Source organism: Pezoporus wallicus, unplaced genomic scaffold (assembly GCF_028554395.1).
Source record: "Pezoporus wallicus isolate ANWC-B61680 ecotype Strahan unplaced genomic scaffold, APGP_CSIRO_Pwel_v1 contig_9942, whole genome shotgun sequence".
NCBI classification, from domain to species: domain Eukaryota; kingdom Metazoa; phylum Chordata; class Aves; order Psittaciformes; family Psittacidae; genus Pezoporus; species Pezoporus wallicus.
Window position 1 is genome coordinate 453,181 of NW_026641239.1, and position 27,613 is coordinate 480,793.

Genomic DNA, 27,613 nt, shown 5'->3' on the forward strand with positions numbered 1-27,613 from the left:
GCAGACAAGAAAGTCTGTCCATTTTCCCCTGTTCAATTCTTATTCTTAATTACAAGTACAGAATACAAGTGAAATGGGTGGAAAGCCATGCTTTCCCTTATGTCATTGCACACAAAATGCAAGTTTGTTCAATAGAAGACCATGATTTATTGGCAGTCATTTCGAAACATGGAATACCGAATATAATAAAAAGACACTTGTAAAAAAAAAACCCACAACCCAGGAAAACAAACAAATCTCATCTTTAAATGCATCACTTGAAGGCATTGATCAAGGGGACACCGTGTGCCGGCAGCTCCTGGTGCAACTGACGGAACAACATGGCACATTTGTTCCTTTCCTGGGTCTTGCCTAGGGTGTGGAACAGCCGGGCTTGGAAGTAGAGGACGTCTCTGAGTTGCTCTTTACAGTCCACTTTGGCAAAATAAGTCTTGGCTTCATTTAAATTCAAGATAGCAGATTCCAAAGCTGTGGAAAGAAAGTGGGACAGTCACATTTAAGATAAGATCACCATAACAATTCCAAGTGATACAGCTCAATTCTGAGGAGCCCAATGACAAATTCCTCAGCTTTTCAAAACAATGTGTGTCTTAGCAACATGCTCTTTCAGTTCTGTTATTCAGCCTTTGCTGCAAACCATGGGTGTGAAGGTATGCGGATAAACAAGACTCCACTATAAACATCGTGGCTGTTGAATAACTCATTTTGCTATCTTAAATCTAGGTAACACAACTGCTATATCATTCAGTGTTTTCAATGGTGATTGTGTAGCAAGACCCCAGTCTAATACACTGGGTTGCACTTCTCAGCAAATGTCAGCAAGGAAAATCCCTCTCCACTCTACCTTCAACCTTCTTCTGTGGTGTGTAGGATGCTGCAGAAGCCACCTGACATTTGGCCACCAAGAACATGGCACAGCCTTTGTCCAGGACAGCTCCGTGGGCCAACACAGGTTCTATTGCCATGTGCAGAATATTCAGGGCTTGTTCAGGGATGCCAAGGATCAGCTGAAAGAGAAATACTTGCTGGTCTAATACTGGAATCCACTGGTAAGAGCAGCTTCTTCAGAGAAGAGCAACAGACATCACATCTGCTTCTAACAACAAGTGCACTATAGACAAGGATGTATATTTATGTGTATTTTTCCCCCACAATCTTCTTTTAAATCAAAACTTACTAGGAGAAACAAGCTGCTATTTGAAATGATTAAGCATGGCTTCTCTACCACAGTCAATGCTGACAACCACGTCTCTGCCAGCTCAAAATCAACAATATAACTGAACTCCATTACAAGTGTTATTTTTAATTCAAACACATGCCAAAGTGAGCTACTAGAAAGCCAAAATACCAGCACAAAGAATAACAACTGAAGAAATTAAGGCAGGGGCAATTTATGCTTGCCTGCTTAATTATATGCAATAACTACACATCTTAGTGATACACATGAAACTCAACTTCTATTATCTTCCTCACAAGATCCTACATTTAGAATATACTTCCTCAGAGTCAATAACTCAATTCCAACAAGGCTGCATTCTTAAATCTTGCAGGAGTAAAACCAGTATCCAGATCCCCAGAATAAATGTTGCCCTACAGCCCCGTGAAAACACAACTCAGGCATACCTGGGAGAAAGCCAAGTTCAGCACAGTTTCAGAAGCCAAGTACTGGAGGCTATATTCTCGAGAGAGGGCAAGAGCCTGCAGCAGGACAGGCAAGGCAATGGTATGACATGAAGATCTCCAGTAGAGCTCTGCTATTGACAGGAGTACACTAACCAAAACGGGGAAAGAATTACAAACTTTTCCTTTGATAAAACACCTTCACTTGTTTCTTCGATCCATAATGGTATTGATTTTATTATGAATTACATTACTGCACATACAATAAACTTAAATTACATCCTTAAGATGAGATGCCATTGATATCCAAAAGGATTAAACAACACTGCAACTACTCTGAAGGTCACCACAAAGGTACAACTACCCACATGCATTTCTATTTCCTATTTATTCTGGATGCAGTGTTTCCCTCTTCTTGCGTATGTCTTTATGCAGCTTGAAGTCTACTGCCTTTCAGTTTACATATTTAAAATGACAAGATTCCAATTCCACAATATTTTGAGGATTCCTCCATACCATGATTAATAAATGAAATTATTTTTAAATCTCCAAATCACAGTAGGTAATCTGAAGAGTAGTGAGGTCAGAACACAGGCAAATGGAAATGGCTGATTCTCATCACTGCAAAGTGGCTTTAATACTCTGAAAATACAACATTCTTACCTAATCACCATCTCTGTGTTCTTGATTTTCTGGCAGTGGATCAACAATTTCTGCAAAAGTCTGTGTGCCTCTGACATTTGATTTTGGGCTTTCAAGACAATGGCTTTTCTGCCGTGGTGGAAAGAAAACATCACTGATTGTGGTTTTGTGTTTTAGATACAACTCTGCTCTTCAGAACATAAGTAAAATAGGTGTCTATTGGTGACCCTCTGTTTCTTGTAACTGCAGAATGGTGTTCTGACAAAGTGTACACATGGTGTACATGCTGACGGGGAAAAACAGGCATCTCTGATTCCAGCTGGACAACTCCCAGGCAGAAAGGATCACACTCATACAACAGCTTCAGACAGAAAACAGGGATTGCCAAAACCAAAGGCCAAACAGGCAGCGCATGCAAGCTAGAAAGCACAATTAATTAGCTGTAAGAAAAACAGGTATGAGGTAAAGTAGCTAAAATTGGCTTGAACTAACAAGGATATGGAGCAACCGGGAAAGAGCGAGAACAGGGAAATGAGAAGCAAGTACACAGCAGTAGGGGATGTGTACAAACGCCCTGAACGCAGACACTGAGTAGAACATGTAAAGATCAGGGGAATCACAAAACAGTCCAATTCCAGAAGGACAAACATCAGGTCCCACAGCTTGAATACTGATCTTCTGGCTTACTGGCACTGGTTATGTCTGTAAGTGTTCTGCCTCATCAACAAGAAATTGCTTTTATCAGGAAGTTGGTTTTCAGGCTCTCAAACACCAAGTTTTAACTCTACATATTTCTAACACATCTTTCTCATTTAGGAACAAGAACCCATTAAAGGGAGTGAAAAAACATATTGCTCCATTTCATAGCTGTAGAAACCAGGACACAGATGAAGACACTCAAGCTCAGAGCAGGCCTGAGATCCATCCCTAGCTGCTTGACATAAAAATCTGCTTTGTGCTTAGGTTTGAGCACAGTTACGATGGCAGATTTCAAAGAAGTATTTTGTGTTCTCACAACAGACCTACAGCTCTAGAATAACACCAACTTCAGCAGTGCTACTGCAGTTCTTAAAGTGTCCAGAGAAACGACTGGAAATCATTATTGCAGGAAATACTCTAATGGAATAAGCACTTCAGAATAGACAACATGACTCCACTTAGCTCTGGAAAGGGAAGAACATGTAAGCACACAGAACAGAGCTATCATTTTGCTAAACTTTTCATTGTCTTTATGGCAGACACCTGCAAGTGTATGCAGAGTCATGATTTCTTACCTGTACACGCCTTCAATGCTATTCAGTGCTGTAATTCCAGCTACAAGAGAATCTGCTATATGGTATCTGCCATCATTCATGGCTCTCTCAAACTGTATTTTCTGATCAAACAGCATCCAAAGCTAAACAAAGAACACCAGGAACAAGTTTTAGAAGTTGTGCCCAACTCATTTTCTAATCCCAAGTTAGAATTGACTTTTTCCCTGTGCATATTTATTTCTAGACACAACTGTCACCCTGCAGTTACTGGATTTACCATATTGCTATCCTCAATGGAAAATGGCTCAGGTCTGGATTAATGTTTCAATACCAAAGCCCACCTATTTGACTGCATTTTAAGTACAAAAGCTCTTCTGAATCATTACTAAACAAGTAGAATCATAGAATGGTTAGGGTTGGAAGGGACCTTAAGATCATCCAGTTCCAACCCCCCTGCCATGGGCAGGGACACCTCACACTAAACCACCTCACTCAAGGATTCGTCCAACCTGGCCTTGAACACTGCCAGGGATGGAGCATTCACAACCTCCCTGGGCAACCCATTCCAATGCCTCACCACCCTTACAGTAAGAAGTTCCTCCTTATATCCAATCTAAACTTCCCCTGTTTAAGTCTGAACCCGTTATCCCTTGTCCTGTCACTACAGTCCCTAATGAAGAGTCCCTCTCCAGCATCCCTATAGGCCTATGTAACAAGTAGACTTGTTCTGTAGTGAAAGGGACCAAACTATATTTAACAGAATCTTGAAAACTTCAATGTAAATACTGTCTTAGACTCATGTGTTAATGTGTTTACCAGAGTTACACAAACTCCACCCTATTCTCTGTTATTTCTGGATTGCAGTATATCAAGATAAGCAGCATCAATTAAACAGAAGTTTGAAGCTCCAAATCAATGCACAGCATGTAACTCCTATATGTGCTCATGAAGCAGATGCACATTCCTCTCATCAATGACATTTCTATTCAAAAAGCTTTTTCTTAGGAAGCTAGGGTGAGATAAATGTCTCACCAGTCTCAAAACAACAGGGCATCTTTTTCATGCTTCTGTAGCAAAGTTTATGCCATACAACTTCCTGTGAGGTCATGAGCCAAGTGAAATTATCCAATGTATAGCCTAAGGCATACAGAGGAAAGAATTCAGGTGCAATGGAATTCAGGTCCTGTTGTATAATAGTTACATGATTTACAAGCTAAATGACATTCTACCTGTGCATGTTGACTGTTGGGAGGGAATCTTTCCTTCAGGTGTTTCAATATTTCAGAAGCAGCTGCAAAGTATCCCTGTAAGACAGAAGGAGCACTGTGATTAATGGACACCGGGGCAAGCGCCGCTCCCCTTCATTGCAACACAACCTTCACAGCCAGAACCTGCTGAGCCAAAGCCTGCATTTTCTTTGCCCCCAGTGCAGACATTAAAGTCAGAACAAAACACAAGTCAAGTCTCGCACTCCCTGTCAATAACACCCACACGTCCTCTCGCCCAAATGACATTTTGCATGAATAGCCATAAACCTCACCTGCTCTGCGTGCAGCTCCGCCAGGTGACACAGTACTACAGCAAAGGACTCTGTGTTATTCTGCTGAACGCCCACATTCACAGCCTCCAGGCTGTTCATGCTCAGCAATGTCTGGGCTTGTTGGAGTGCCATGGTGCTTGTGCGAGAGAAACATCTTTTAGCTTTCAAGCAATAAACACAACTATTTTTAATCTATGTTCTTGTTATGACAATAGCCTGCATTTTCTGGCAAGTCAAGGACCTGGGAGAGAATGGAAGCTTGTAAAACCACTGCTATCCAGGAACTCTGGACTACACATGCACATCAAGTACTACACACCAAAAGCTGCACACCGTCTAAGCACAGAGATGCTGGTAACGGGCACAGGAACAACTTACAATCTATTTGCCACTACTAAATGGAAACTCAGTCTCTTCTCCAGTATGAATTTCAGAGGAACACAACAGAATGGAAGTAATTGCTCTCAGCCTGTACTGAATCAGAGTCTGATTGCTTTATTTTAGTGCACTGAAGAGACACAGTCACTTGTTGCACCTGTATAAATAACTCATAATGCATTATGTGCTAACAAGTACAGTGAGCTAACCCAAGAGTTCAAAAGAAACAAAATACCTGCGGCCATACAATCTCCAAATGGCAGTCTTCTGTGCTATACTAATATCAATAAGCTCTGACAAGCTGTGTTTCCAGTGCAACAGATCAGAATCTTTTAAGGCATCCATTAGTTTGTTGGCAGCCTTCCCTGCAAAAGCTCTTTGCTGAACCAAGGACTGTATTCCCAGGGAAGCAAGGTACTGGGAAGAAAAAAAGCATATATATACATATATATACAACAGTACTGAAAGACTGCAAACAGAGTCCACTACACTTGCAAATTACACTGGAGCAAGAGTTCTGAACTAAGGGGAAAAAAATCCCAGAGAAAAAGGGATGATGTTATTCAGTACAGACAAAGGAACACTGCTCCAGGCATTTCTTGAAATACCCACTTATGCACACCCACACGCATGTGAATGCCATTTTGTTAGATGTGAAAGGTAATTTCCACTCCTCCACATAGAAGTCTTAAAGAAGATGACAGGACTTGTACCTGGATTTCTCCAGCGATGAAACAGCTGTGAAAACACAGAGCCTTCCCCCCCTTCCCCACCAAGCAGCCATGCCTGCTCTCATCTCCCAACATCAGCAGTTTAGCTCCTTTTAGAACAATTCTCTTAAGAAAGAGCTTGCAGATCTTGGGGGAGATAGAACTAAACATCCATGGTGCAAAACTGTCAAAGGGGAGGGCTGCCTTGCAAGATCTCACAGCTGGGACAGAGCCCTACAAGTAAACATGTGTTCAAAGCCCTGCCAGAGGCACCAGCACCGAGTTGTTCTATGATTCTCTAAGAACCTCCCTTTGAGCCCCAGCAGATTGCGCTATGGGCCTAAGGCCAAAATGGTGCATGGGGGCGGGCCAGAAGCCACAGAGTTTTTCTGCCTGAAAACCAAACAAATGAGAAGGAAAAACAGTGAGGCTTGCAATAATGCACTGGCATTAAAGCAACTGAACTCTGGTTTGTTAATGTGAGGAGTAAAACTAATAGAAACAGCTGGATTTTGGAGTGAGATTCGCTTACATTCAGTTATGTATTTTGAGTAGGCCAGCCACAAAACCCAAACCTCCTCCCACGCTCCCCTCACCACATGTGTTTTCCCTGGAATAAAGTTAAGGATAATTGAAATGAACTTACTGGCAAGCCAAAATGTAAAGATTTGTTTACAGAGTGCTCCAGCAGGACACAGCTATCGAATATCTTCTGCTCCAAGATGTACAACCAGCTCTAGCAAGGAAAGAGAAGTTAAGTCCCATTGCAGACAGCCAAGGGCTGCAGCACTTTAAACTTTTAGCACGGAATGCACAAGAACCCACTGGAAATAACAACCACTCTTCAGGATTAATGTGATACTAAGGAAACCTCTATTTAATGCTGCACAGCAAAATCACATCAGAAGTGCAGCTCGGCTGCGATGCTTGAAGGCAGTCAACACTGAACTGGAGGTTCAGGGGAATGCAGAGAAAGTAACGCAGGAACTGGATACCATTGATGCCAATTCATCATACCAATAATATACATTACAGAACAAAATACAGAGTATCTAAGTCTTTCCCTCCTCCTTTTTGTTTGCTCAAAAGAAGGCTGATTACCCTTTCAGAATCCAAGAGACAGGAGGAAAGGAGGAAGTTTATGAAATGCTATGTCTCTTTAATACACGTAAGACTAAACTTTGGGCTTGGTACGAAGGTTTTTGTACTCTAGGATCACAACTCCTGTTTAAAAAAGTAAGCCTGAGCTACAACAAAACCATCCCATGATGCCCCTACAGGTGCTCTGTGTGACCCATCTGCCAGAAGCACTTCCACCCTATTGCTGGGCAGTTATACTTGAATTACTGATGTAATTTGATGAGCTACCATTGTAAAAGTAGCCCTGCAGCAGTTCACTGAGCAAAGGGTCAGATCACAAAGGTGGCTTAACCTTGTTTCAACACAGCTACCTTACCAGGCAGTGCTGCAAGCAAACGTGGTCATTAGACTCCTGTGCAATTCGGATAGCTTCCTGAAGTGCAAGTTCAGCCTGTTGGCTAGAAGCAAACAAAAAGGGAGAATATATTAGTGTTCCCACAGTGCTTAAAATACAACATTACGATACTGAGGAATATTGATGTAAATTATGCATATAGCACTCAGGAGATAACTCTGATTAAAGACTGATGAAAAAGCCTGCATTTTCCTCCTGGCCCTTCAGCAATATATTCTAGTCTGGAGGATAATAAGCAAGACAACATCTGCATGCCTCTACAAAAACACAACTATAACCCCAAGCAGGCTTTCAAACCCTGTACAGGCCAACGTGCCAAGCTATTGTTTGAACAAGGGCAATGTTAAGCATCCGGCTGTGTAGAAAACACAATTTTGCAGATGTCCTTCCTATCTCCAGCCCTTTTACGTGATTCCTCCAGGCAACAGTCAATATATGCCAACCATATATGGAGGTGGGTGAGCCAGCTTTAATCGATAAAGTAACACCCACCCCTATGGCATTTTAAAACTAAAAAAGCTCAGATGGCTTTTCTTCCTTTAATGATCCCTTTTCGAGATCATCAGCTCTATGCTGATTTGAATGTTAACAGAAAACCAGCCAGTTTCTTGAGAATATAGCTGAAAATAGGCATCCACGTCCACTGACCTTTCTGAGGTCATGGAAACGTAGCAATGGAGAACTTAAATACTCAGGAAACAGTTGCAAAAGGACACAGACAAATGTCAACTCTTACCCTGCTGGAGATGGCTCAGTTATTATGGAAACCAAATAAATGTCAAAATGAAAACAAACCCAAACAAATCAAGATTCCAAGAAAATTCCAACCCAACTAAAGCTGTTATCAAATTAAAGTCCCTTCTTCTCCTGAACAGATTTTCAGAACAAACAGAAGAGCTATCTATCAGCACTTACGAGATGAAACAAGATGAATTTCAGTGGCATGGTACAATACAGTGACTTACTAGTGGCCAAAGCGACAGTGCAGTGCAGCCAGGTTCAGAGCAGCATATCTCAAACTCCGACCATAACCTTCATCCCCATTGCTTTTGCTTTCTGCTCCAGTGAGGATTAACCGGTCAAAGTAATGAAGGAGGCTGTGGGTTGAACTGAAGACATCTTGCACTCTGAGACTATTTAAGTAGCTTAAATAATGCTAAAAATTGAAGCAAAATCAGCTTTAACTATCCAGAACTACTAAAACAAAGGGATGTTTATAATTACCATGTAACTTCTCATTGAGAAAGGTTGCCTAATAAGTGCAACCCTGCAATACTGCATGGCCAGGAAAGGGCTTGATCAGAAGTTGCAGTGATGCTGATACTACCTGTGCAGAATTCCTGTAAAACTTGGATAAAATGGGTCATTTGCCCTAACAGGTAGTGTTCCATAGGCCAACATCCGGCTGTCAGAACTATCCCACCAAGCCTGACACCTCGACATAGGTAGAATTCCTGTATTTATGTGCTAAGTGAGGGAATGGAGGCATGGCTTCCACTGTGCACGCACTGCAGAAGAAACTTTGAACTGTGAGCACTGCTTCCAGATGCCGTGCAGATAAAAAGGAGATGCTAAAGCTATGTATTCTTTTCTTGGCACTGTGGGACCTGGGCAGGACAACTCTTTAAGTCAGATGGAACCCTGGAGAGGACTTCAGACCATTTACATGCAACTTGCTCGCATTTTTATCATCTGCTTATATTTCAATACAGAATAAGTTACTCCCAAATAATCCCATCCCTTTGCAAACAAATCTCTTTACAACCATTTTGGATGAAGAAAGAGACACTTACTGCTTCAGCAAAGTCTGGATTAAATTTTAACAAGTTGTTCAGTTCCTTTTGTAAGGATGCTGGAGCGAGAGCCTTTGTTTCATCATTCTTTAATAAAGAAGCCTGGAATGAAAATTGAAAAGCAAAAGTAAGATAAGTGACAATCCAGAGGGTTACAAATGTATTTTGATACATGCTTGTCAGTTTGTTATCTGCTTGGAGGTAACATTAAAGAGATTTTGTAACAGCTCTGTTTACTGTGCCACTGAAACATCAGTGGCAGTTTTGTGCTATACTGTATTATAGCATTCACTTTGCTGAGATCAGAGAGACCAAGTGAAACAAAAGCTTATTTAAAGGAGTGTTTAAAGGTACTTAAAGAACTCTGTTTAATTTTCAATTTGAAGAACTAATACAATGGATTGCTCACTGGAATTACAAGCATCTTCTTACAAAAACAATCAGGGAACTAAGAGTGAATCCATGGTTTCTTCAGCAAGTAAATCAATAAAAAACCTGGAGGAAGTCCAGACCTAGCAGAAAGTCCCAAGCCAGCTGATGGAAAGACTGTGGGGCCTTTGGGTCAACTGAGAGCTGCATTTGTATGTGTGTTGTGTCTTTTTGCAAGGCAAATCCAGGGGCCAGTTACTTGATAAACTGAGACTATAAGCCCAGTTATTGGTGAAATCAAGAGCGAGAGAGCACACGCACACAAAAGCATACAAGTGCTTGTATTTCACACTAATCATCCTCATCACACTTCATCCTCATCAGCCAGAGAGGGGAAGAGGATAACAGACAGCATGCTGGGCCTCAACACTGCTTGCACTGGAAGCCATGGAGCTGCAGGAGCTTTGCCATGATCAGGCTACCAGATTCAGCAACCTCTAAAGGTAAAGAACCTAACAGGACTGGGAAGTTACTTTGAACTCTTAAAAGGTATACAAAACATCTCTTATTAGATCTAACTTTTATATTATATTTATATTTTATATTTATAATTTGCAATTTATTATATTTATATATTTGTATGTATTTCTACTTAGATTTTATATTATTTATATCTTTTTTTTGTTTCTCTTTATAAGTTATTACAAGCATGCAGTGCTTTAACTGCCATTTGTGCCCATGTGCATTTCTGCTCCACTCTGTATTTATCAGCTGGAATAATCAACAAAACTGCGCATTTCACAGACACCAAATCCAAAGCAAACAGTGGGAAGGGAAGTGACCTTCTCAGCATCAAACATCATCATCTGGTGTGCAAGTCTAGATAAAGCGCTTTTAGCCCCAAGTGCTCATAATGAGCAACTACAGGCAAGCTATCAACACATCTTTAACAGATCTAAGAAAACATCATGCCTGACACTGTGGATAGGACTGAAGGTGAAATTCACGTTACAGATCATTCACTCAGCTGTATTCAGAATTAACATACCTGCTGAGAAAGAAAATACTCTGCTTGTTTCTGGGAAAGAGGCCCGCTGCAAGATATCTCTTCTTCCCTGCAAAAAAGCACTCAGGTTAGAAACAAGAGCACTGAAATAGAATACAAGGAAATACATTGTATTGGACACTGCACACTTTTGCTTTATGAAGTTTTAGGAGGCATCACAGCTCAGAGCATGAAAGGAAACTAAAAGGAGAAAGCTTAATAAATGATTTCACACAGTTTAGTTGTAATCTTGACCTGCAGACCATAGTCAATATGAATATTACCCTAAATACATGTGAAAACCCAATGGAAAAGAGCAGATAGAAGATTTGGGGTTGCCATCTTCCAGTGGCTTTGCTCTGCTTTTCCTTTCTTCCAAAGACAGTCACAATGAAATGAACTGGCACTTGGGCCACATACCTCACTCCAGAAAACAGCTGTTCTGCAAGAGCAGTTTCCACTTTATTCCAAGGAAAGCCAGCAAGTACAGCAGACAGCCAGGCTCCAAGAGCTGTTAACTGACTCATGCTGTGGCAGAGCACGCACAAGCACAATTTTATACAAGGACAGTTTAGAAAGTAGTTTCAAATCCATGGATACACAAAACGCTCTTGGGATTATTCTTACAGTGGAGCAATTCTTTAGCATGTGAAAACTCACAATGTTTGCTTCTCAGTTTTTGATATGAATAGACGTGAGTTCTATTTGGAGAAGGGCAACAAGAGAAACCAAAACCATTAAGCTTAACTTTCCCTTAGCGAGCAATCTTTCCTTGTTGGAAGCAAAAGTAAAGCCTCCAACGGCTTTAGCGCCTCACAAACTAGCACAATTCACCCGGCAGTGGGCTGTACAGAAGGAAACTGCGGGCAGCATCTGGCTTTTAACCTGTGATTCACTAAGAGCGCATGAGAACCAGTCCTGCCATCTTCTACGACGGGCAGAACTGCTGTCATTTGAAAGTGTTACCACATGGTGGCACCAAGGAAACGCAGCAGCCACCCGGCCCTGCCAGTGTGCATGAGGCTTTATAAATCACTACATCTCAATATTGCAGCTGGATTTGCTAGTGACAGGACACACACATGACCTAGATGACCACTGGTGGAGTCTGGAAGGTTTAACAGCAGCAGCAGCTTGATCTGGACAAAGCTTAAGTTTACTCTGATGTATACAGAAGTAATCTGAAATAAGAATTAATTCTCTTAAGAAGTGGGGAAAGACTTAACATATCACCTTAGAGGTAGATCGAGTTCTTCTTTCTCCATCTTCCCCTCAAATTCCTCCGTATTTGTCAGGTCCATATCACTCTCATCAATTCCATTTTTTTTCTCCTCATCATTCTGGAAGTACTGCTGAAGCGCAGTGTAAAGTTTATAGACCTGACTAAAAGAAAGCTTATTGTATGCCAGGATCATATGGCGCAGAAAGAGGCCTGCAAAGGAAAACATCTGCTATGACAACTGCCTGTAAGGGCGCTGTTTCAGAGAGGAGACTGGAAACCATCATAAGCAGAAGCTTACATCACATTATTTGATTTCACTTCAGTGTCTCAGTCTACCAACTGATAAGACTATCCTGGAGGGTGTAAATCTGGTATTACTTTAGTGGCAAATCTCACAGACCACCTGATCACAGCAAAGTTAAGCTCAGTGTAAGAACATTACAATATGAAACATTCGAGCAAGAGAAAAATCAGATCATGCAAGCTTTACACCTCCCCAGAAAGAAAACCAAAGCTGTCTCCTGAGTGAATTACATAGAATCACAGAATAGTTAGGGTTGGAAAGGACCTTAAGATCATCCAGTTCCAAACCCCCTGCCACAGGCAGGGACACCTCACACTAAACCATGGCACCCAAGGCTCTGTCCAACCTGGCCTTGAACACTGCCAGGGATGGAGCATTCACAGCCTCCCTGGGCAACCCATTCCAGTGCCTCACCACCCTAACAGGAAAGAATTTCCTCCTTAGATCCAATCTAAACTTCCCCCGTTTCAGTTTGAACCCGTTACCCCTTGTCCTGTCACTACAGTTCCTAATGAAGAGTCCCTCCCCAGCATCCCTATAGCCCCCCTTCAGATACTGGAAGGCTGCTATGAGGTCTCCACGCAGCCTTCTCTTCTCCAGGCTGAACAGCCCCAGCTTTCTCAGCCTGTCTTCATACATCAGTGATAGCACATCAAATACAGAATACGGGTAAGTTAGTTACCTACTACACTTGTTTTATGAACTTCTGGCTCTGTGCCTGTAAATGAATCGGAAAGGTCATCAAAAAATTGCTCCATATCTTTCAGTTCTCCTTCTGCCATAAGTTTCAACCTAAACAGGGAAAAGAAACCCACATTTTTAAGGGCATTGATAAGATGCGTCAAATAAAATATTCTTCTATTTCAGATACAGATGAGTAAACACAACCACAACCAAGTGGCAGCTACTTCATTAGGCCCAGAAGGGTTCTATATTCGTAAGCCAAATCAAAACATACTAAATATTAATAAGTATAATAATAATCAGGTTTGGTTGGGTTCTTTTTCCTTTATAAACAGTTAAGAGCACAATTAGGAAAGATGGTTATTCTTTTAACATAATGAATAGGTACCCAAAACAGAGTGATTTTTAAAGCTGTTCTGTTCAGTGAGTTAGACAGTGTCAAAACAGATCTTCTGTACATACAAACTTTAAAGCAGACAGCTGTGGTGTCCGGGTTTGGGGCCTTTCAGAACTTATTTATGAGAGCTTAGAACCACAGAGTGGTGTGGGCTGGAAGGGACCTTAAAAACCATCTAGTCCCAAGCCCCAACTTAGGTAACTATAGAAGTACGTTTCTGCACCTTTTTAACTACTCATTCACAGGTTCCAGAGCACTTCTCAGGGCAGATCTCTGTAACAGAGCATGCAGAGAGCACCTTTACCATCTTCCACAGAACCACTGCTTGCAGCAGCCGTGTTTTCACCTTGCCCACAGGGAACAAGGACCCGACGGGATGCTCCGCAGCGCTCCTCAGCTTCCAGCACTGGAGAACCCTGCCCCGCTGAGCAGCCTCCCTCCACCACAAGCCCTGAGCGGGGCCCCTAACCCCGCACCCCGGTACGGGTCTCCCTCGGGCAGGCGGGGAAAGGGAGGCGCGGCCCCAGCGCCCACCTGATGTGCACGGAGCTGGCCAGGTGCGAGCAGCACTCCTCGATAGCCTTGCGCAGTCGCGACAGCGGCATGTCAGGACCCTGGGGAAGGGGAGAGCGCCATGTCGCGATATGCTGTGGCGGTCACCATCCCTCCCCCCCCCCGTCCCCAGGCCCAGGCCCCGACCTGCAGCAGCGGCAGCAGCAGCCGGTTGAGCCGGCGCCGCTCCAGCAGGCCCAGCTGCGCGCCGGCACGACCCAGCTCGCTCAGGAGCACCAGCAGCGCCATCTTATAGGGGGTGACCCAGTCCTTGATGCCGAAGACGTTGGCGTGCACCACGCCGTTCGTCATCATCGGGTTGAAGTACAGGCTCTCGTGCACGCTCGCCATGGCGGCACCCGGCACCGGCAGACCGGGAAGGCGCTCTCGCCCGCCAGCCAATCGCCGCTACCGCCGCCGTCACGTGGGCACACTGCGCCCAATCAGAGCGGGGCTGTGCGCCGCCACAAGAAGGGCCGGTTGGCGGGATGATGCTCCGGGAGGGCGTTCCGGGGTGGAAATGGGTGCTGAGGGTAACGGAGGGCTCTGAGGCACCGTGCGGGGCTCCTCCGAGCGGCCGCAGCCCCTTCGGGCACGCTACAGAAGGAGGAGCTATGGCCCGAGTCGGTGCGGGTTGGGCACCGCCTGCTGCCACCCACAGCCCGGCTGTGCCGCCCTCGTTACCTCAGGCCTCCATGCTGCTCCCGCCACAGCCCTGTGGGGACCGGCGGCTCGGTGGGGCCTGCACTCAAACCGCGAGGGCCTCGGTGGATGCACTGCAGCCCTCCGCGGGAGGTACGATGGTCACCGGTGGTGTCCCTGCTGTCGACCGTGTGTCCTGGTGAGGAGAACCGAAGCGAGGACATGGCGTTTCCCCATGGCCGCATGGAGGAGGCCGTGGTGGGGTTCTCTGGCCCATATGGGAGGGCTGATCTGTGCTCTCATGCAGGCATTTCCTCCATGGGTTCATAGAATGGGTTGGCTGGGTTGGAAAAGACCTTAAGGTCATCTAATTCCAACCCCCTGCCATGGGCAGGGGCCACCACAGAGTGAATTGATTCCTGTTAGATTGCATTTCTTGCCCGTTAATTATGATGCAACAGGAATATTTCCACACCCAAGTTTTAATTTTCTCAAGAAGTTGTTAAAGTGCTTCATTAAGGAAACTACTCCAATTATTATAACAGTCCTCATTTTTGCAAGTGAGAGCAAAACAATACTCAATGTTATTATACATCCGAGTGCCCCTGGGGATTCCAGTTAAGCTGCTCCTGATTCACGCCTCGGGGTGACGAGGGGAGGAGGAGGCAAATCAAGCATGGAGTAATCTTGTAGAATGCATTTACAATTCATGTTGTAGCTGGTTGTTGATGGCAGAATTAATGATAGCTTCCTAACCCTCAGTGAACTGATACTTATTGAACTACATTTGAATCTGAAACACAGGAAATGACTACTGCTGTTAAGTTATAAAGGTCATTTTACTGCCGTTTCCTGAAAATGAAGTGTGGCGGTTTGGGAGGAAGCACTGAAATGGTGGAGTGCCTTGGCAGGGAGAAGTGGGAGAGGAGGCAGCGGTTGGATGCAGCCAGCACAGGCAGAACTTGGAGGGTAAAGGAAATGACAAATACATCTGGGTCTGGTGTTCCTGTATAACGCTTTGAAACCAACGTGTGAACTCTGCTAACAGCCCTTTAACGCGTGGTACAGGGAACAGTTATGCATTTTAAGTGCTTTTAAAGCATATCTAAATAAACCCACACAGCTCAAAGCCAACCCTCCAAATAAGCAGCAGGAGATTATTTTGGTTGGTTTAAACTCAAGATTGGGTAATGCAACTGAAAAAGTCCTCTTTTATCTTTACTTAACATAGGCTGATGCTGATGAGTAATAAGCTTGAGCTGCTGAAACATGAAATGGCCACTGCTGGGTATGGGGACCCATGTGTTTTCGTGCAACTCTGAACCTGTTGAACCAAGCCTCGGCAGCCTGAAAACCTTCTCAAAGGTAATTCCAAAGTGATGTGCGTCTCTGGTATAAAAAGAGAATGCTATAAAGATTCTTGCTATGGGTATTAATATCCAACGTGAAATTCCCAACTAAACCCCAATAATTCATTATTATTATTATTATTGTTTAATTTTACTAAAAAAATTTGCAAGTTGTTACATTAAACCCAAAGGAATATTCTTGGTAAGAATAACTTCTGATGATGTGTAAAATCTTGGGGGATTACTGAGCTGCAGCGAGTCATTGCCACTTGTTAGTTTGTGGCAGAAGGAAATGGGACATCAGCATTAATAGATTTAAATCTTTTAATGCTTCCTTGGCACGATACAGAAGGCTCAGCCAGGGCAAGTCTTTTATTAATAGAACTTCTGCAAAGGCAACTTTTCAGCCACAGGGAAGCTGATGGAGTGTAAAAACAATCTCCACATTAGCATTAGACACAGTAATGCATTAGAAGTGCAAAAAATATCACGTTACACGTATGATTCATCAAGATCTGCCCAAATTAAGGTGGGAGTGGCAACTGCAGCTGCCAGCACAGTCACCAGATCTCAGCTCTCTCAGTCCCACGTTACTCCCTAAAACATCTGTGTTTGGGAGGATTTCTTGCTGGCAAGTCCTCAGCTGAGCTAAAGGAAACATTTTTAGGTTTCAGCTCAGTTTGGCTCCTCTGTGGGACAGAGATTTTACCCCACTTACAGTGACTGCATGAGGAGCTCTCACATTTTAGGGTTATTAACAAAAATACGTGTATGATTTGGTAGTTTAAGGGTGACTCTGAATTGACAGGTGACATAGAAGTTTCTAAAGCCAAACTGTACTGATACTCCAAGGTGTCTGTCCTGGGTTCAGTTGTAAGTTATTTTTCTCCTTCTTAGTAGCTGGCGCAGTGCTGTGTTTTCAATTTTAGTCTGAGAACGATGCTGATAACATACTGTTTTCAGTTGTTGCTAAGTAATGCTTACTCCGATCAAGGACTTTTCAGTCTCATGCTCTGCCAGTGAAGGGGGACACAAGAAGCTCAGAGGAAGCAGAGACAGGACACCTGTCCCAAAGCAGCCAAAGGGATATTCCGTACCACAGCACATCATGCCCGGTATATAAACTGGAGGGAGTTACCCAGAAGGGCCAGATCGCTGCTCTGGTCAGCCTGGTATTGGTTGGTGGGTGGGGAGCAATTGTATTGTGCATCGCTTGTGTTTATTGTTTTCTTTTTCTTTCCCCCTTTTTATATTCTCTCCCCTTGTTATTTCCCCTATCATTATTATTATTGGTGGTGGTGGTAGTAGTAGTTTTGTATTGTACCTGAGTTACTGGACTGGTTTTATCTCAGCCCATGGGATTTATATTCTTTTTTGGGGGAATAAAGGGGAGGGAGTGTGTGAGTGGCTGCGTGGCTCTGAGTAACCAGCTGGGCTTAAACCACGACAGTGCCTTAAGGCATCCTCTGCCATAAGAAATGTGGGAAACGTGCCATTGCTCATTCCAACATGGTAGTCACAAGGTTGTTCTCTCTTTTCAGCTGCTTTGCCTCAAATGACAAGTTATTGGGGGGGGGGGGTGGACATTTTGTATTAAATCATGTGTAAAAGTTCACAGCCTATAAAAATCTTGCTGAGGATCAGAAGCATTTCCAAAAAGAGATGACCTGATTTCAAATTAAAATATGGTGTCAGTGCAAACCCAGAAGTTGGACTGCACAAAGTATCTGCTCTTGGTGCTACAGCAGCCAAGACTGTTCTGTTCTTGTGGCAATTACATACCACTTTTCTCTTTACTCAGTTTTTGTATCTGACTTGCTCCAGAAATAGCTCCTTCCTGCAGGAATTAGTAAAGGCTGCATGCAACCTTCTGTGCGGGTAAATTTGATTTACAGTCACAATTTATTTTCAGCCACTTTTGTCTGTTCCTCGTCTTGGCAAAGGCCTCCTTTATTCTTGGCCTTGTGCACTCTTATGTAAAGCTTTCGTGAAGGCTTGGTTGGGTTTGTATTGTGTGGCTTTCTCTAATGTAATCCTCTGGTGAAAAGCTTTCAGTTCTTACAACCTGTGGTTGTTATTTTATATATATATATATTCCATTCACAGCACTGAGATGCTAATAATGGCATCTAGAAGCTAGCTGGAGCTGGAGCTTTAAATAACAAAGCTCTTCTCTATTACTTAAAGAGTATCACCAAAAGGCTTGGTAGGAAAATCAGCACTGTGCCCTTTCGCCTACAGCACAGGGGCTTTTAATTCCACCTCTGACAATCCCTGCTTGTTTGCAGAGGTGCAGAGACTTTGGAATTCTGGTGACTGCCAGACTCGACCCGAGCTCTGTGAGCAACGTGCTGGACACCATGTCAGTGCTTAGACCCCGTGTCTGTCAGTGCTTAGACCCCGTGTCTGTCTGTGCCTGCCCCCATGCCTGTCTGTGCCTGACCCCGTGCCTGTCTCCTCACTCAAAGCCCGCCTGGCGGGTTACAGCCACCCTGCTGGGTCGGTGTTCACAGCCCCGTTACCCCGGTAACTCCTCCCTCCCGCACCCTCCGGTCGGGTCCCTCCGTTACCCCCCTCACTCTTCTCCCGCCAACGCACAGGCGCTCCCTCTCCTCCCATTGGCTCCGCCCGCGCGCCGTCGGCGGCTGGGCAGCCAATAGCATGCGGCGCCTTGGGAAGACCCGCCCTCCGTGAGGCGGCCCGCCGTAGCGCCTCGCGGGGCGGGGGTCGGCGCCCGGGCGGACGGCGCCGGGGAGCGAGAGGCGGCGGCGGAGCGGCCATGAAGGTGAAGGGGGTGTTGCTGTGGCCGGGGCAGCGCCGTTCCCCTCGCTGCGGGGACGGAGGAGAGGGACGAACCGGCGCGGGACGGGGTCGGGACCCCGGTGGGACGGGCTGGGCCGTACCGCCCCTCCTCTCTCCCACAGGCCAGGCCGCTGCCCGGCCCCGGGCCTGCCCCGTTAGTGAGGGACCCCCGGGCCGGGCATGGCCTCGCTGAGGAGCCCCAGCGCCCTGCACTGACTCAGCAGCCGGGCAGGGCCTCCTGCTCCTGCTGCCGCCGCCCGCGGCGAGCCCCCGCCCCTGTGTGCGCGCCGCGGTCGCTTCCAAACCCCCCCACCCCGGCCGCCGCGGCTGAAGGAGCGGGACGGAGCCGGGCTCGCGGCGGTGCGTGGGGATTGGGCCTGTGAGGCGGGCGGCGGTTGGGAGCCGGCCCCCGCCCGGCCGCTGTGCGGGGAGGCCCCGCTGCGGCCACTGGTTCGGTGCCCAGAGGAGCCTCTTTCGCCTTCGAGGTGATGGTTGTGCGTTCAGGTGAGGGCTGCGGGTTGCGGTGACCGGGGATGTGCCAGTTCGGTGGGTTCCGAGAGGTGCTGCGTTCCTGAGAAAGCTTTGCTTTATCGCAGGATGGGGGTAAGGAGGAAATTTCAGCTACAAAGAGAGGAAAAACACCCCTTCTGCTGCTCTCCTCTTGGTCTGGTGGCTTTGATGGCACATTCTCCTCGGACTGGTGTGGAAGGAGCTGCGTGCAGCCTCCCAGCTTCTTGGGGTGCTGTCTTTCTGAGGGGAGAGTCTCAGCAGGTTACTGAACGTCCTTAAAGCCAAAAATGAGAGCAGAGAAGTTCCAGGGCTGTATTTTGCCTCTATGGGATGCACATAACATATGGAGAGAGAAGATAGCGGATAGCAGCGTGTGAGAACATGGAAGTGGTGCCTGATGTGGTTGGAAAGGTTTTGGTGCAGAAACGGACAAAATTTGAATTAATTCTCGAGGGAAGGAGTTTCTGTTTTAGTGTGTCTCATTTGCACCTTGTGTTGGTGCTTCTCAGCATGGTCTCATTTCTTTAGAGAGTAATACGAAGAGTCTAGACGCTGTAATTCGATTATCGGTTAATGAGACACAAGTGCATAGAAAGCATTCACAGCTGACTTAGGTTAAGGAGAAAATTAACGCTGCCACGTCGCTTTACCTCTCACCTCAAAATGACTGAATGCTTGGCAGTGAGTGTGGAGAGGTTTTGATACTATCAATGTTCATTTATCCAAATAACAGTTGTCCAGAGTATCTGTTTTAGTGTTGATGGTGATGTCTGAGCACTTATTGAAGGCTCTTGGATAAAACAAGTCTAGGAAGCAGGTGTTAAACTACCAGGGAAATTGATAATTTTTAAATATTAAATAATTTACAAATACTCTGTTTTTCAGAAGTCCCTGCTTTTTAAGGTTTTAAAACTTGGTGCTCTCTTGGCTTAAATCATTGGTTTTTGGAATGTATTTCTAGAAAGAGAATAACTCTTGCCTAATAATCTAGCATAATTAAGCAGAACTTGTATAGGAAAAGTTACTATTGATCTGTTTCCACTCTTTATTATTGGAAATTGGAAACCAAGCATGGGTTTGATGATGGTTTAATGATTGCCAGAGAAGTCTGATCACATGCTGGAGAGGCTCCAAGTGCTCTGTATATCTGGAGTGCAGCCACGTGCTGGGGCTACCTGTGTCTTGGCCAGGGGTCAAGGCAGGGCCACTGGAGCTTGTCTCCCTTGAGCTCCATTTGCAGGAGGCTTGAGGAGGAGGTTTTCTCCTGTGCATGGGGTGCTCACTGCCATGGAGGTTTCTGGTCATGCCTGGCATGGATTCTGCTCTTGAAATACCTGTAAAATTAGTGAATTTAATTTGTTGCATGTATATTTGATGTTATAACTGCACAGAGTGTCATGTGATGTACCGCTTAGGAGCAAAATGACTCTGTTCGTTATTTCGCTGTATTGCAACACTTCTAATGTCAGCTTACAACAGTGAAAGTGAAATACTAGGTTTGTGTGGGTTGGAGGGATGCTTCTCATCTTCTGTACTTGAGGCACTTGCATGAAGGTGGTGGTGTAGAACACGTCTGGTCCGATGGCATTGCTCCTCACCACAAAGTGAGGGCTCTTTCCTTGCCTGTTGTGCTCAGTGGTTTGAAAGGAGACATCCTGGCATAGCCCAGGATATTGTGTTATGTTCCCATAAACGAAACAGGACCGTGTTCTGTCCAGGGTAAATGTGCAACTTAATGTAGAAATTAATCCAGTTACTACAGCAATTAAAGCGCCATCATTACTGAGCTGAAGTGTTGGTTTAGGTTTTGCAGTGAGAAGTCTCAAAAAGCAATTATTTTGTGTCTTGGGAAAAAAAAAAAGATGCTTCCCTGGAATGAAAACCAGAGCAGCTCTAATCAGCATAGTTAAGAATATATATATATTCTTACATATATAATATGTATATAGTTGAAATGTTGTACCACTCAGCTTCCTTTCAGAAAGAACTTGACATGATTCTTTCAGTGAGCCACATGACAGTGATTAAACATGTGACCTGAAACAATTTGGAGTCCAAATTCCAGCTTTAGTAGAATATGCACTTTTGATAGAGAATCTAGTGCCAAAGACTTCCAAGGCTAAAAAGTAGCCATTGATTTATGTATTTAGGGGGTTTCATAGTCTTTAAGGATTGTGTGACTCGGAACTGAAGTTTAGTCAATATGGAGTAAGTTCATTTAGAGTCAAGTTCTGTTAGACATTTTGTGCTAGGGAAGGTCTTGAAGAACATTTCCCTCTCAGAGAAACTGGAGTGTAACTATTTCTAATGAGGTTTGGTTTAATACTTTCCAGTTTGAAAATCCAGAAAGGTTTTTGGTGTTTTTTTAGAGTTGTGTGTGAGTCATAGAAGAGCTGGGTTAGTTCTGCAGAGGATCCTGCAGGGGATCTGCTCTAATTATGATAAATTGCCGTGTTGCTACTTGTCATCTCATCAGGTTTTGCCCTTCACCTGTGACTAGCTGTTAGTCTTGTTCTTTGCTTCGTTGTTGCATTACCTCCTCATTCCTTACCCTTTTTGCACACAACTGTGCTAGCAAAGGAGTTATAAAAGCAAGCTCCTTGTGCCTGTGTTAGCTTCTTGGAAGCAAATCCCACCGACTTTGGCTTGCAGCTGGGAAGTGGGGATTATTGGGCTGTTTCAGCCTGGTGCTCTGGGAATTCGCACCACATGCTTCTGGGATGATGACAGATGGACTGAAGTAGCTCTTCAGTAGCAAGGCACATCTGATGTGGGCTTTCAGATATTAACTCTCTTTTTTTGCTTTGTGAATGTTTTCAGGCGGGAGCTACTTCCATGTGGGCTTCCTGCTGTGGATTGCTGAATGAAGTGATGGGGACTGGAGCGGTCCGTGGCCAGCAGGCTGGCTTTGGAGGAGGCGCTGGCCCGTTCCGATTCGCACCAAACACGGACTTCTCAGCATACCCTTCCCCAGCTGCTGCAGGCACTAACATAGTTTGCAAAGCCTGTGGGCTTTCCTTTTCGGTTTTTAGGAAAAAAGTGAGTATATTTCCTATTGCATAATGTTTTTACTCATAGGAGCTGATCTGTAGGCATACTGGGAGATGAATGTGTATTCTTCTTTAGATAAAGAAACCCAGGGCAGAGAGCCAGGGAAGGGAGTAAGTGCTTTACTCTGAGTTCACAGGAAATTAATGTCAGACAGGATTAGAAGAGTCTGATGTTCATTAATCGGTGACACACAGGATCTGCTCTGACCTAAAAGTTAGAGGATTCTAATTTGTAAGATGTGTGCTTTAGCTTCAGAATCTTAAACATTAAAACAAGTCTGGTTTTGAAGAGGATACCACACATAGTGGTTGAGTACTGGAGTGAACGAACTGGGTGATGGAAAAGCTAAAAACTTCCAATGTAGAGCTTCTTTCTGTGACATACTCGTGTCATTCTGCTTGCTTCCAGACCAGGTTTAGTTCTGTTAAATGCTATTGCACTTCCGCAGCCTCTTGCTTCATTTGGAGGTGGGTTGGTGGGTTAGTAAATGAGTTTGTTAATACTGTTGCTGTGTGTGACTGCCCAGTGTGACCTAATCCCTTGCAGCTCTTTTAGATATGAAGCCTCATTCCTCAGTTTGAGTGTTCAGTTTCCCCTTCCTGTGCATCCTGTTGTTCACATGGCAAACACGTTGAATTAAGCGTTATGTAGGGATGTTTTATGAAGCTAGTATGAATTTACTAAGATCCTGAAAAACTTGATTTGCTCACAGAGCATGGGGTGACCATTTAAAATCACTGCTCAAAGCATTGCCTGTTCTAGCTTGTGTGTGTTGTATGAGCCTTGTGAACAAAGCTCTTGTCAGAAGTGACATTTGGGAGTACTTACCTGCCATGCAGTTCACTACATTTAAAGCTTACTTTGAGTTCTATGAATCAATTGAGGAAGCAAAGTGTTCTTTAAAGTTTGGGGATTACATTGTTTTTTACACGTGTGAATATAGCTGTGACACTCAGTGTATTCAGATGTATTTTAACATACCATGATATTAACTGGCATTTAATTTCTTTTATTGTCTAAACTACATCTGGAGTACTTCATCATTTGTTTATTCATGATGTTTTTTCACTGAACCCTCAGATACGGTTGTAGCTTACGGGAATGCTACAGAAGCAGTGGGATTTCCCTGGAACTCCTGTTTGACAAAACAACTGTTTCATGGGGCAGTTTTCTAGACTTGCATCCTAAAAATGCTCTTTGTCAAAACTGACAACGAAAAGGCTTTCAGTAAATGACATAGCCCAGAGAAGGGAAGAGCAGGGTCTGCCTTTGTTACTTGTCCAGCTGAGTGGTTGTTTTCTCTTTCTCCTCAGCACGTGTGCTGTGACTGCAAGAAAGATTTTTGCTCGTTTTGCTCGGTTTCACAAGAGAACCTCAGGAGATGTTCCACTTGCCACCTGCTGCAAGAAACAGCTTTTCAGCGCCCTCAGTTAATGAGGTTGAAAGTGAAGGATCTGCGCCAGTACCTGATTCTCAGAAACATACCCACAGATACTTGCAGAGAGAAGGAAGACTTGGTGGATCTGGTGCTGTGCCACCACGGCTTAGGTTTGGAGGAGGAGATGGACGCTAGCAGCTTGCACTCGTCACGGTCACAGACTTCAGGGTTTTTTACTCATCCATTTTCTATGTCTGTATCGGTGTCATCTCAAGGAGAACTTGCAGACAGAAGTGGAAGCACAGGAAATGGAACACCTTTACGGGTACAGGAATTACTGTGTTGGGTTATGGTCTGGCATAGCTTTTTCAGTAGGTATGCATGGCTTTAAAATAAAACGCCAATTGGTACACCTTGGGGTGGCAGGAAATATACTTTTTTCTTTTTATCTATCTCTGACCCGAAAACAGAAGATTATTAGGCAAGATTCCCAGTTGAGGTGATGGAGGTGACTTGAACAGATAATGCTTAATAGCAATTGAAACTTCAGAGTGTCCTTGTCTGTGATCAGTTTGGTACAAAGGAAGATGTTTTATAAGGGATAAAGTGGTTTTATCCTGATAAGTTTTGTTTTGTACACAGGGGCAAACAGAAACGTCTTCTGTCAATAATGAAGAAGAAGAAAGTCCAGAAGAGCAGGTGAGATGCAAACTATCCACAGAATGCATTTTTGCCTTGTGACACTATGAAGTGTTGAAGTTTCTGTCACATTTAGTACCTTGTTCTGATTAGTTAGCTGTGACTAACAACGTGTATCTGTACATAACTTGCTTTAAAAAGAATAGACCTTTAGCCAAGGTGCTGTTGCTGAATGCAGCACCACATCTGGTGCTGTGAACTTACCAGGACAGCTAAAACCATGTAACTGATGTGTTTCAGACCCCTGGACTGTCCAGAAAGCGAGCAAGGGCGTCTCTCTCTGATATTTCAAGTCTGGAAGACATTGAAGGGTTGAGTGTTCGGCAGCTGAAGGAAATACTTGCCTGTAACTTTGTCAACTACTCAGGATGCTGTGAAAAATGGGAACTCGTGGAGAAAGTGAGCAGGCTATACAGAGAGAGTGAGGAAAACCACAAAACACGTAGGTTTATGTCTTATTCTCACTTTTGTAAGATTTATTTTGGGGTCTCCAGTAGCTGGTTCTGCTAACAGAAGGATTTGGTATCTAACTTGGGTCTGCACGCCTGGGCCAACTGGAAAAGTGAGTTTTAACAATCTAGGGTTCATCTAGAGTAGTTCAGTGTGGTTCTAAGGGATTAAATGAAGCTTTCCAGGATTGTGCTGGGGTTTTAAGCCTTTTTTCCAAAGCTCAGAGATCTCAGCTTTCCCCGTGGAGGTAAAATTGCACAACTGAGAACCGGTTCCTCAGAGAACATGAAACTTGGCACCTCTGCATCCTTTACTAGGTTTCACAAGGCGTCAGTGAGAGCTGCTCCGTGGCTGCCAACAGGCCAGAGCAATTCAGGTCTTTTATTGTGCTAAGAAGTAGAAGCTACAGTGGCAAAAGTCCAAGTTCAAGTGGTTTAGTCTCTGTACACATTTTCATTAGGTGGTTCTGTGGCCGCAGCTCGGTGATGAGTGTTCTGCCCTCTCTTACACTCAACCACTGGAGTCCTTCCCTTGTGTGACTGCTGTATGTCCACAGACCGATTCATGGTCAGATGTTATATGCTGAAAAGCAACTTTTTTGGTGTCATTATCAGCTTCAAAACCACCTGCCTGGCTCCTCAATGCTGCCCCCAGCAGCTGGGCTCTGAGGAATGGGGCACTGTGGTTGGCTGGAGAACTTAACAACCCTGGGCCAATGCCCAGCCACAGACACTGCAGGGCCTGTGATAATTGAAGTAGGGCTTAAGTGAGTATCAAAACGGGGCTTAAGTAGGTGTGAGAGCATGGTTTAAGTGAGACCCTCCATTTGGTCATAGACCAGAACTGAAAACCTGCCTCAGATCAAGCTGTAAATGTCTCATTTTTATAAATTTACCTGGTTTTCTACCATGGTCTGATGGAACATTTGGTTGCTGCCAGGGGCTTTTGTCTATTTGCAATGAAACTTGGCAGGCTTTGTTCAGTTCTGCCACCTTCACAGCTTCCTTAGAGCAGACTAAGAAGTGGAAGCCTTATTATTATTATTATTATTATTATTGTGTTTAATCTTCTGAGGAAAGCATTCTGCCAGTCAGAATAAGCTCAGAAATGGAAAACCAACACGCTCTGAATGTTAATCCAGCACATTACTTCACGCTCATTATAGTCTGAATGGAAAATGGTCTCCCAGTTTAAAGAACAAATCCAAGTACTGGCTGTTCACTTTTTAGGGGGTTTCTCGTTCTTGTTTCTTCACATTTTTTGAAGGAATATAGACTAATTCTTAGCTGTGGATTAGAAAAACCGCTGTGCCCAGGCAGCAGCACCACTGCCAAGTGCATGATCTCCCTTCTCTGTTGGGTTTCAGAGGGCGAGAAGATGCAGCTGACGGATGACGACGACAACCTGTGTCGGATCTGCATGGACGCCGTCATCGACTGTGTCCTGCTGGAGTGTGGCCACATGGTGACGTGCACCAAGTGTGGCAAGAGGATGAGCGAGTGCCCCATCTGCCGACAGTACGTTGTCCGGGCCGTGCACGTCTTCAAGTCTTAACCCCAAAGCCCAACGGTGCAGTCACCCATCCAGGATTCCTGGGGGCAGGAATGCTGAACCTTGGGGTGCGCTTCAGCTTTTCAATAAACACCATTCTGAAGATTAAGATCTTAAAGGTTTGTGAGGGATTTTTCTACAGCGTAACTGAATGCCGGGGTTGGGCAGGACAATTCCTGTGTGTACAGTAACTCGCCTTACAACCCCACACACTGTTGGATCAAACTGTTTACAGCAGTCCTTGCTCTCTTCTGAATAATGCCACCTCAAATGAACGCGTTCACGACTCGGCAAGCAGTCAGGAACACCGCTGCTTGCCTGTATTTGCGTGTGACCTTGTCTAGTGCATTAGAAGCAACAACTATCAGTTGAATATTCAGCTTTTACGTAATTATAGAATGTAAGTGCTGCGACGCTGCTCCCGCAGCAGTGGTAGCAGTGAGCTGCGCCTGTAGGAAGCACTGCCATGAACGGTACCTGCACAGAGGCCCTTAAGTAATGTCTTGCCATTACATGTGCTGTCCTGGCCCTTCCTTGGAACTGTACACGAGCCTCCATCACATTGTGGGGCACAGTCATTGTGCAGGGCTCTTCTGTGTGGTGTCCAACTGCCCATTACTAAGTGTTTTTTAGTTAGGAATAACCTATTTTTTTAAGAAGGGGGTATATAGTAACCATACTACTGTGCTCCTTAAGCCACTCATGCCTATTGTAACTATTACTCTTAAGTGTGATGATTGTACTCCATCTGTACTGTGAATACTAATCAGGGTCATGAAACTTCTTGCTGCTAACATGTGGAATGTACTCATGGTGTTACTGACCTTAAACAGGCGGTCGTTGTTCAGGGGAAGGGGGATGTGGTATTTGTTTGAAACCTCGCATTCACAGGCTTTAACCAGGGCTGTGTCACCAACAACCACGCTTCCCCTCGGCTGCTGACTCCTGGTGTTGCTGTCAGCCCTTGGCTCTGGTCCCACCTGGGCTCTATGCCATCAGCAGAGGTAAGGCTCCGCTCGGAGCAGGGGTTTAAGTGTCCTGGAGGATATGGAGAAACTTGCTTGTGTTCTAAGGACAGGATGCTGCAGCCAGTCATGGCCGTGGCTGCCTTTAAGTTCACTGTAAAAACCCAGTGGAGGCAAAGCAGGGATGTGGATTTTCCAGGCAGTTCCTTTAA

The 27,613-nt window shown here is 44.7% G+C and overlaps 2 protein-coding genes across 3 annotated transcripts; one reads left to right on the forward strand and one right to left on the reverse strand.

Moving 5' to 3' along the window:
• Positions 1–165: 165 nt before the first annotated feature.
• ANAPC5 (anaphase promoting complex subunit 5) lies at positions 166–14,393 on the reverse strand. Its single transcript, XM_057422607.1, has 17 exons — positions 14,152–14,393; positions 13,987–14,066; positions 13,054–13,163; positions 12,079–12,277; positions 10,849–10,915; positions 9,432–9,533; positions 8,604–8,794; positions 7,600–7,681; positions 6,790–6,879; positions 5,669–5,850; positions 5,056–5,191; positions 4,745–4,819; positions 3,537–3,658; positions 2,284–2,391; positions 1,624–1,771; positions 845–1,007; positions 166–468 (listed from the first exon to the last, which is right to left on the reverse strand). The coding sequence occupies exons 1-17, from the start codon at positions 14,353–14,355 to the stop codon at positions 254–256; spliced, it is 2,274 nt and encodes a 757-aa protein (XP_057278590.1). The 5' UTR covers positions 14,356–14,393; the 3' UTR covers positions 166–253.
• A 1,515-nt stretch (positions 14,394–15,908) lies between these two features.
• RNF34 (ring finger protein 34) lies at positions 15,909–26,547 on the forward strand. Of its 2 annotated transcripts, none has more exons than XM_057422653.1 (6): positions 15,909–16,011; positions 22,128–22,346; positions 23,672–24,061; positions 24,379–24,435; positions 24,676–24,877; positions 26,252–26,547. In XM_057422653.1, the coding sequence occupies exons 1-6, from the start codon at positions 15,916–15,918 to the stop codon at positions 26,437–26,439; spliced, it is 1,152 nt and encodes a 383-aa protein (XP_057278636.1). In that variant the 5' UTR covers positions 15,909–15,915; the 3' UTR covers positions 26,440–26,547. The 2 variants fall into 2 exon arrangements, with proteins under 2 accessions (XP_057278636.1, XP_057278637.1); XM_057422654.1 differs by lacking the exon at positions 15,909–16,011 and adding an exon at positions 18,675–18,780.
• Positions 26,548–27,613: the final 1,066 nt, after the last annotated feature.

Coding starts and splice junctions, on each gene's coding strand:
- ANAPC5 (XM_057422607.1), bottom strand. CDS start 14,355: ATGGCGAGCGTGCACGAGAGCCTGTACTTCAACCCGATGATGACGAAC. Junction 13,164..13,986: donor GCCAGCTCCGTGCACATCAG/GTGGGCGCTGGG, acceptor TTCCCTGTTTAG/GTTGAAACTTATGGCAGAAG. Junction 3,659..4,744: donor CCAACAGTCAACATGCACAG/GTAGAATGTCAT, acceptor TTCTTTGTTTAG/CTTTGGATGCTGTTTGATCA.
- RNF34 (XM_057422653.1), top strand. CDS start 15,916: ATGAAATGGCCACTGCTGGGTATGGGGACCCATGTGTTTTCGTGCAAC. Junction 22,347..23,671: donor TTTCGGTTTTTAGGAAAAAA/GTGAGTATATTT, acceptor CTTTCTCCTCAG/CACGTGTGCTGTGACTGCAA. Junction 24,062..24,378: donor GAAATGGAACACCTTTACGG/GTACAGGAATTA, acceptor TTTTGTACACAG/GGGCAAACAGAAACGTCTTC.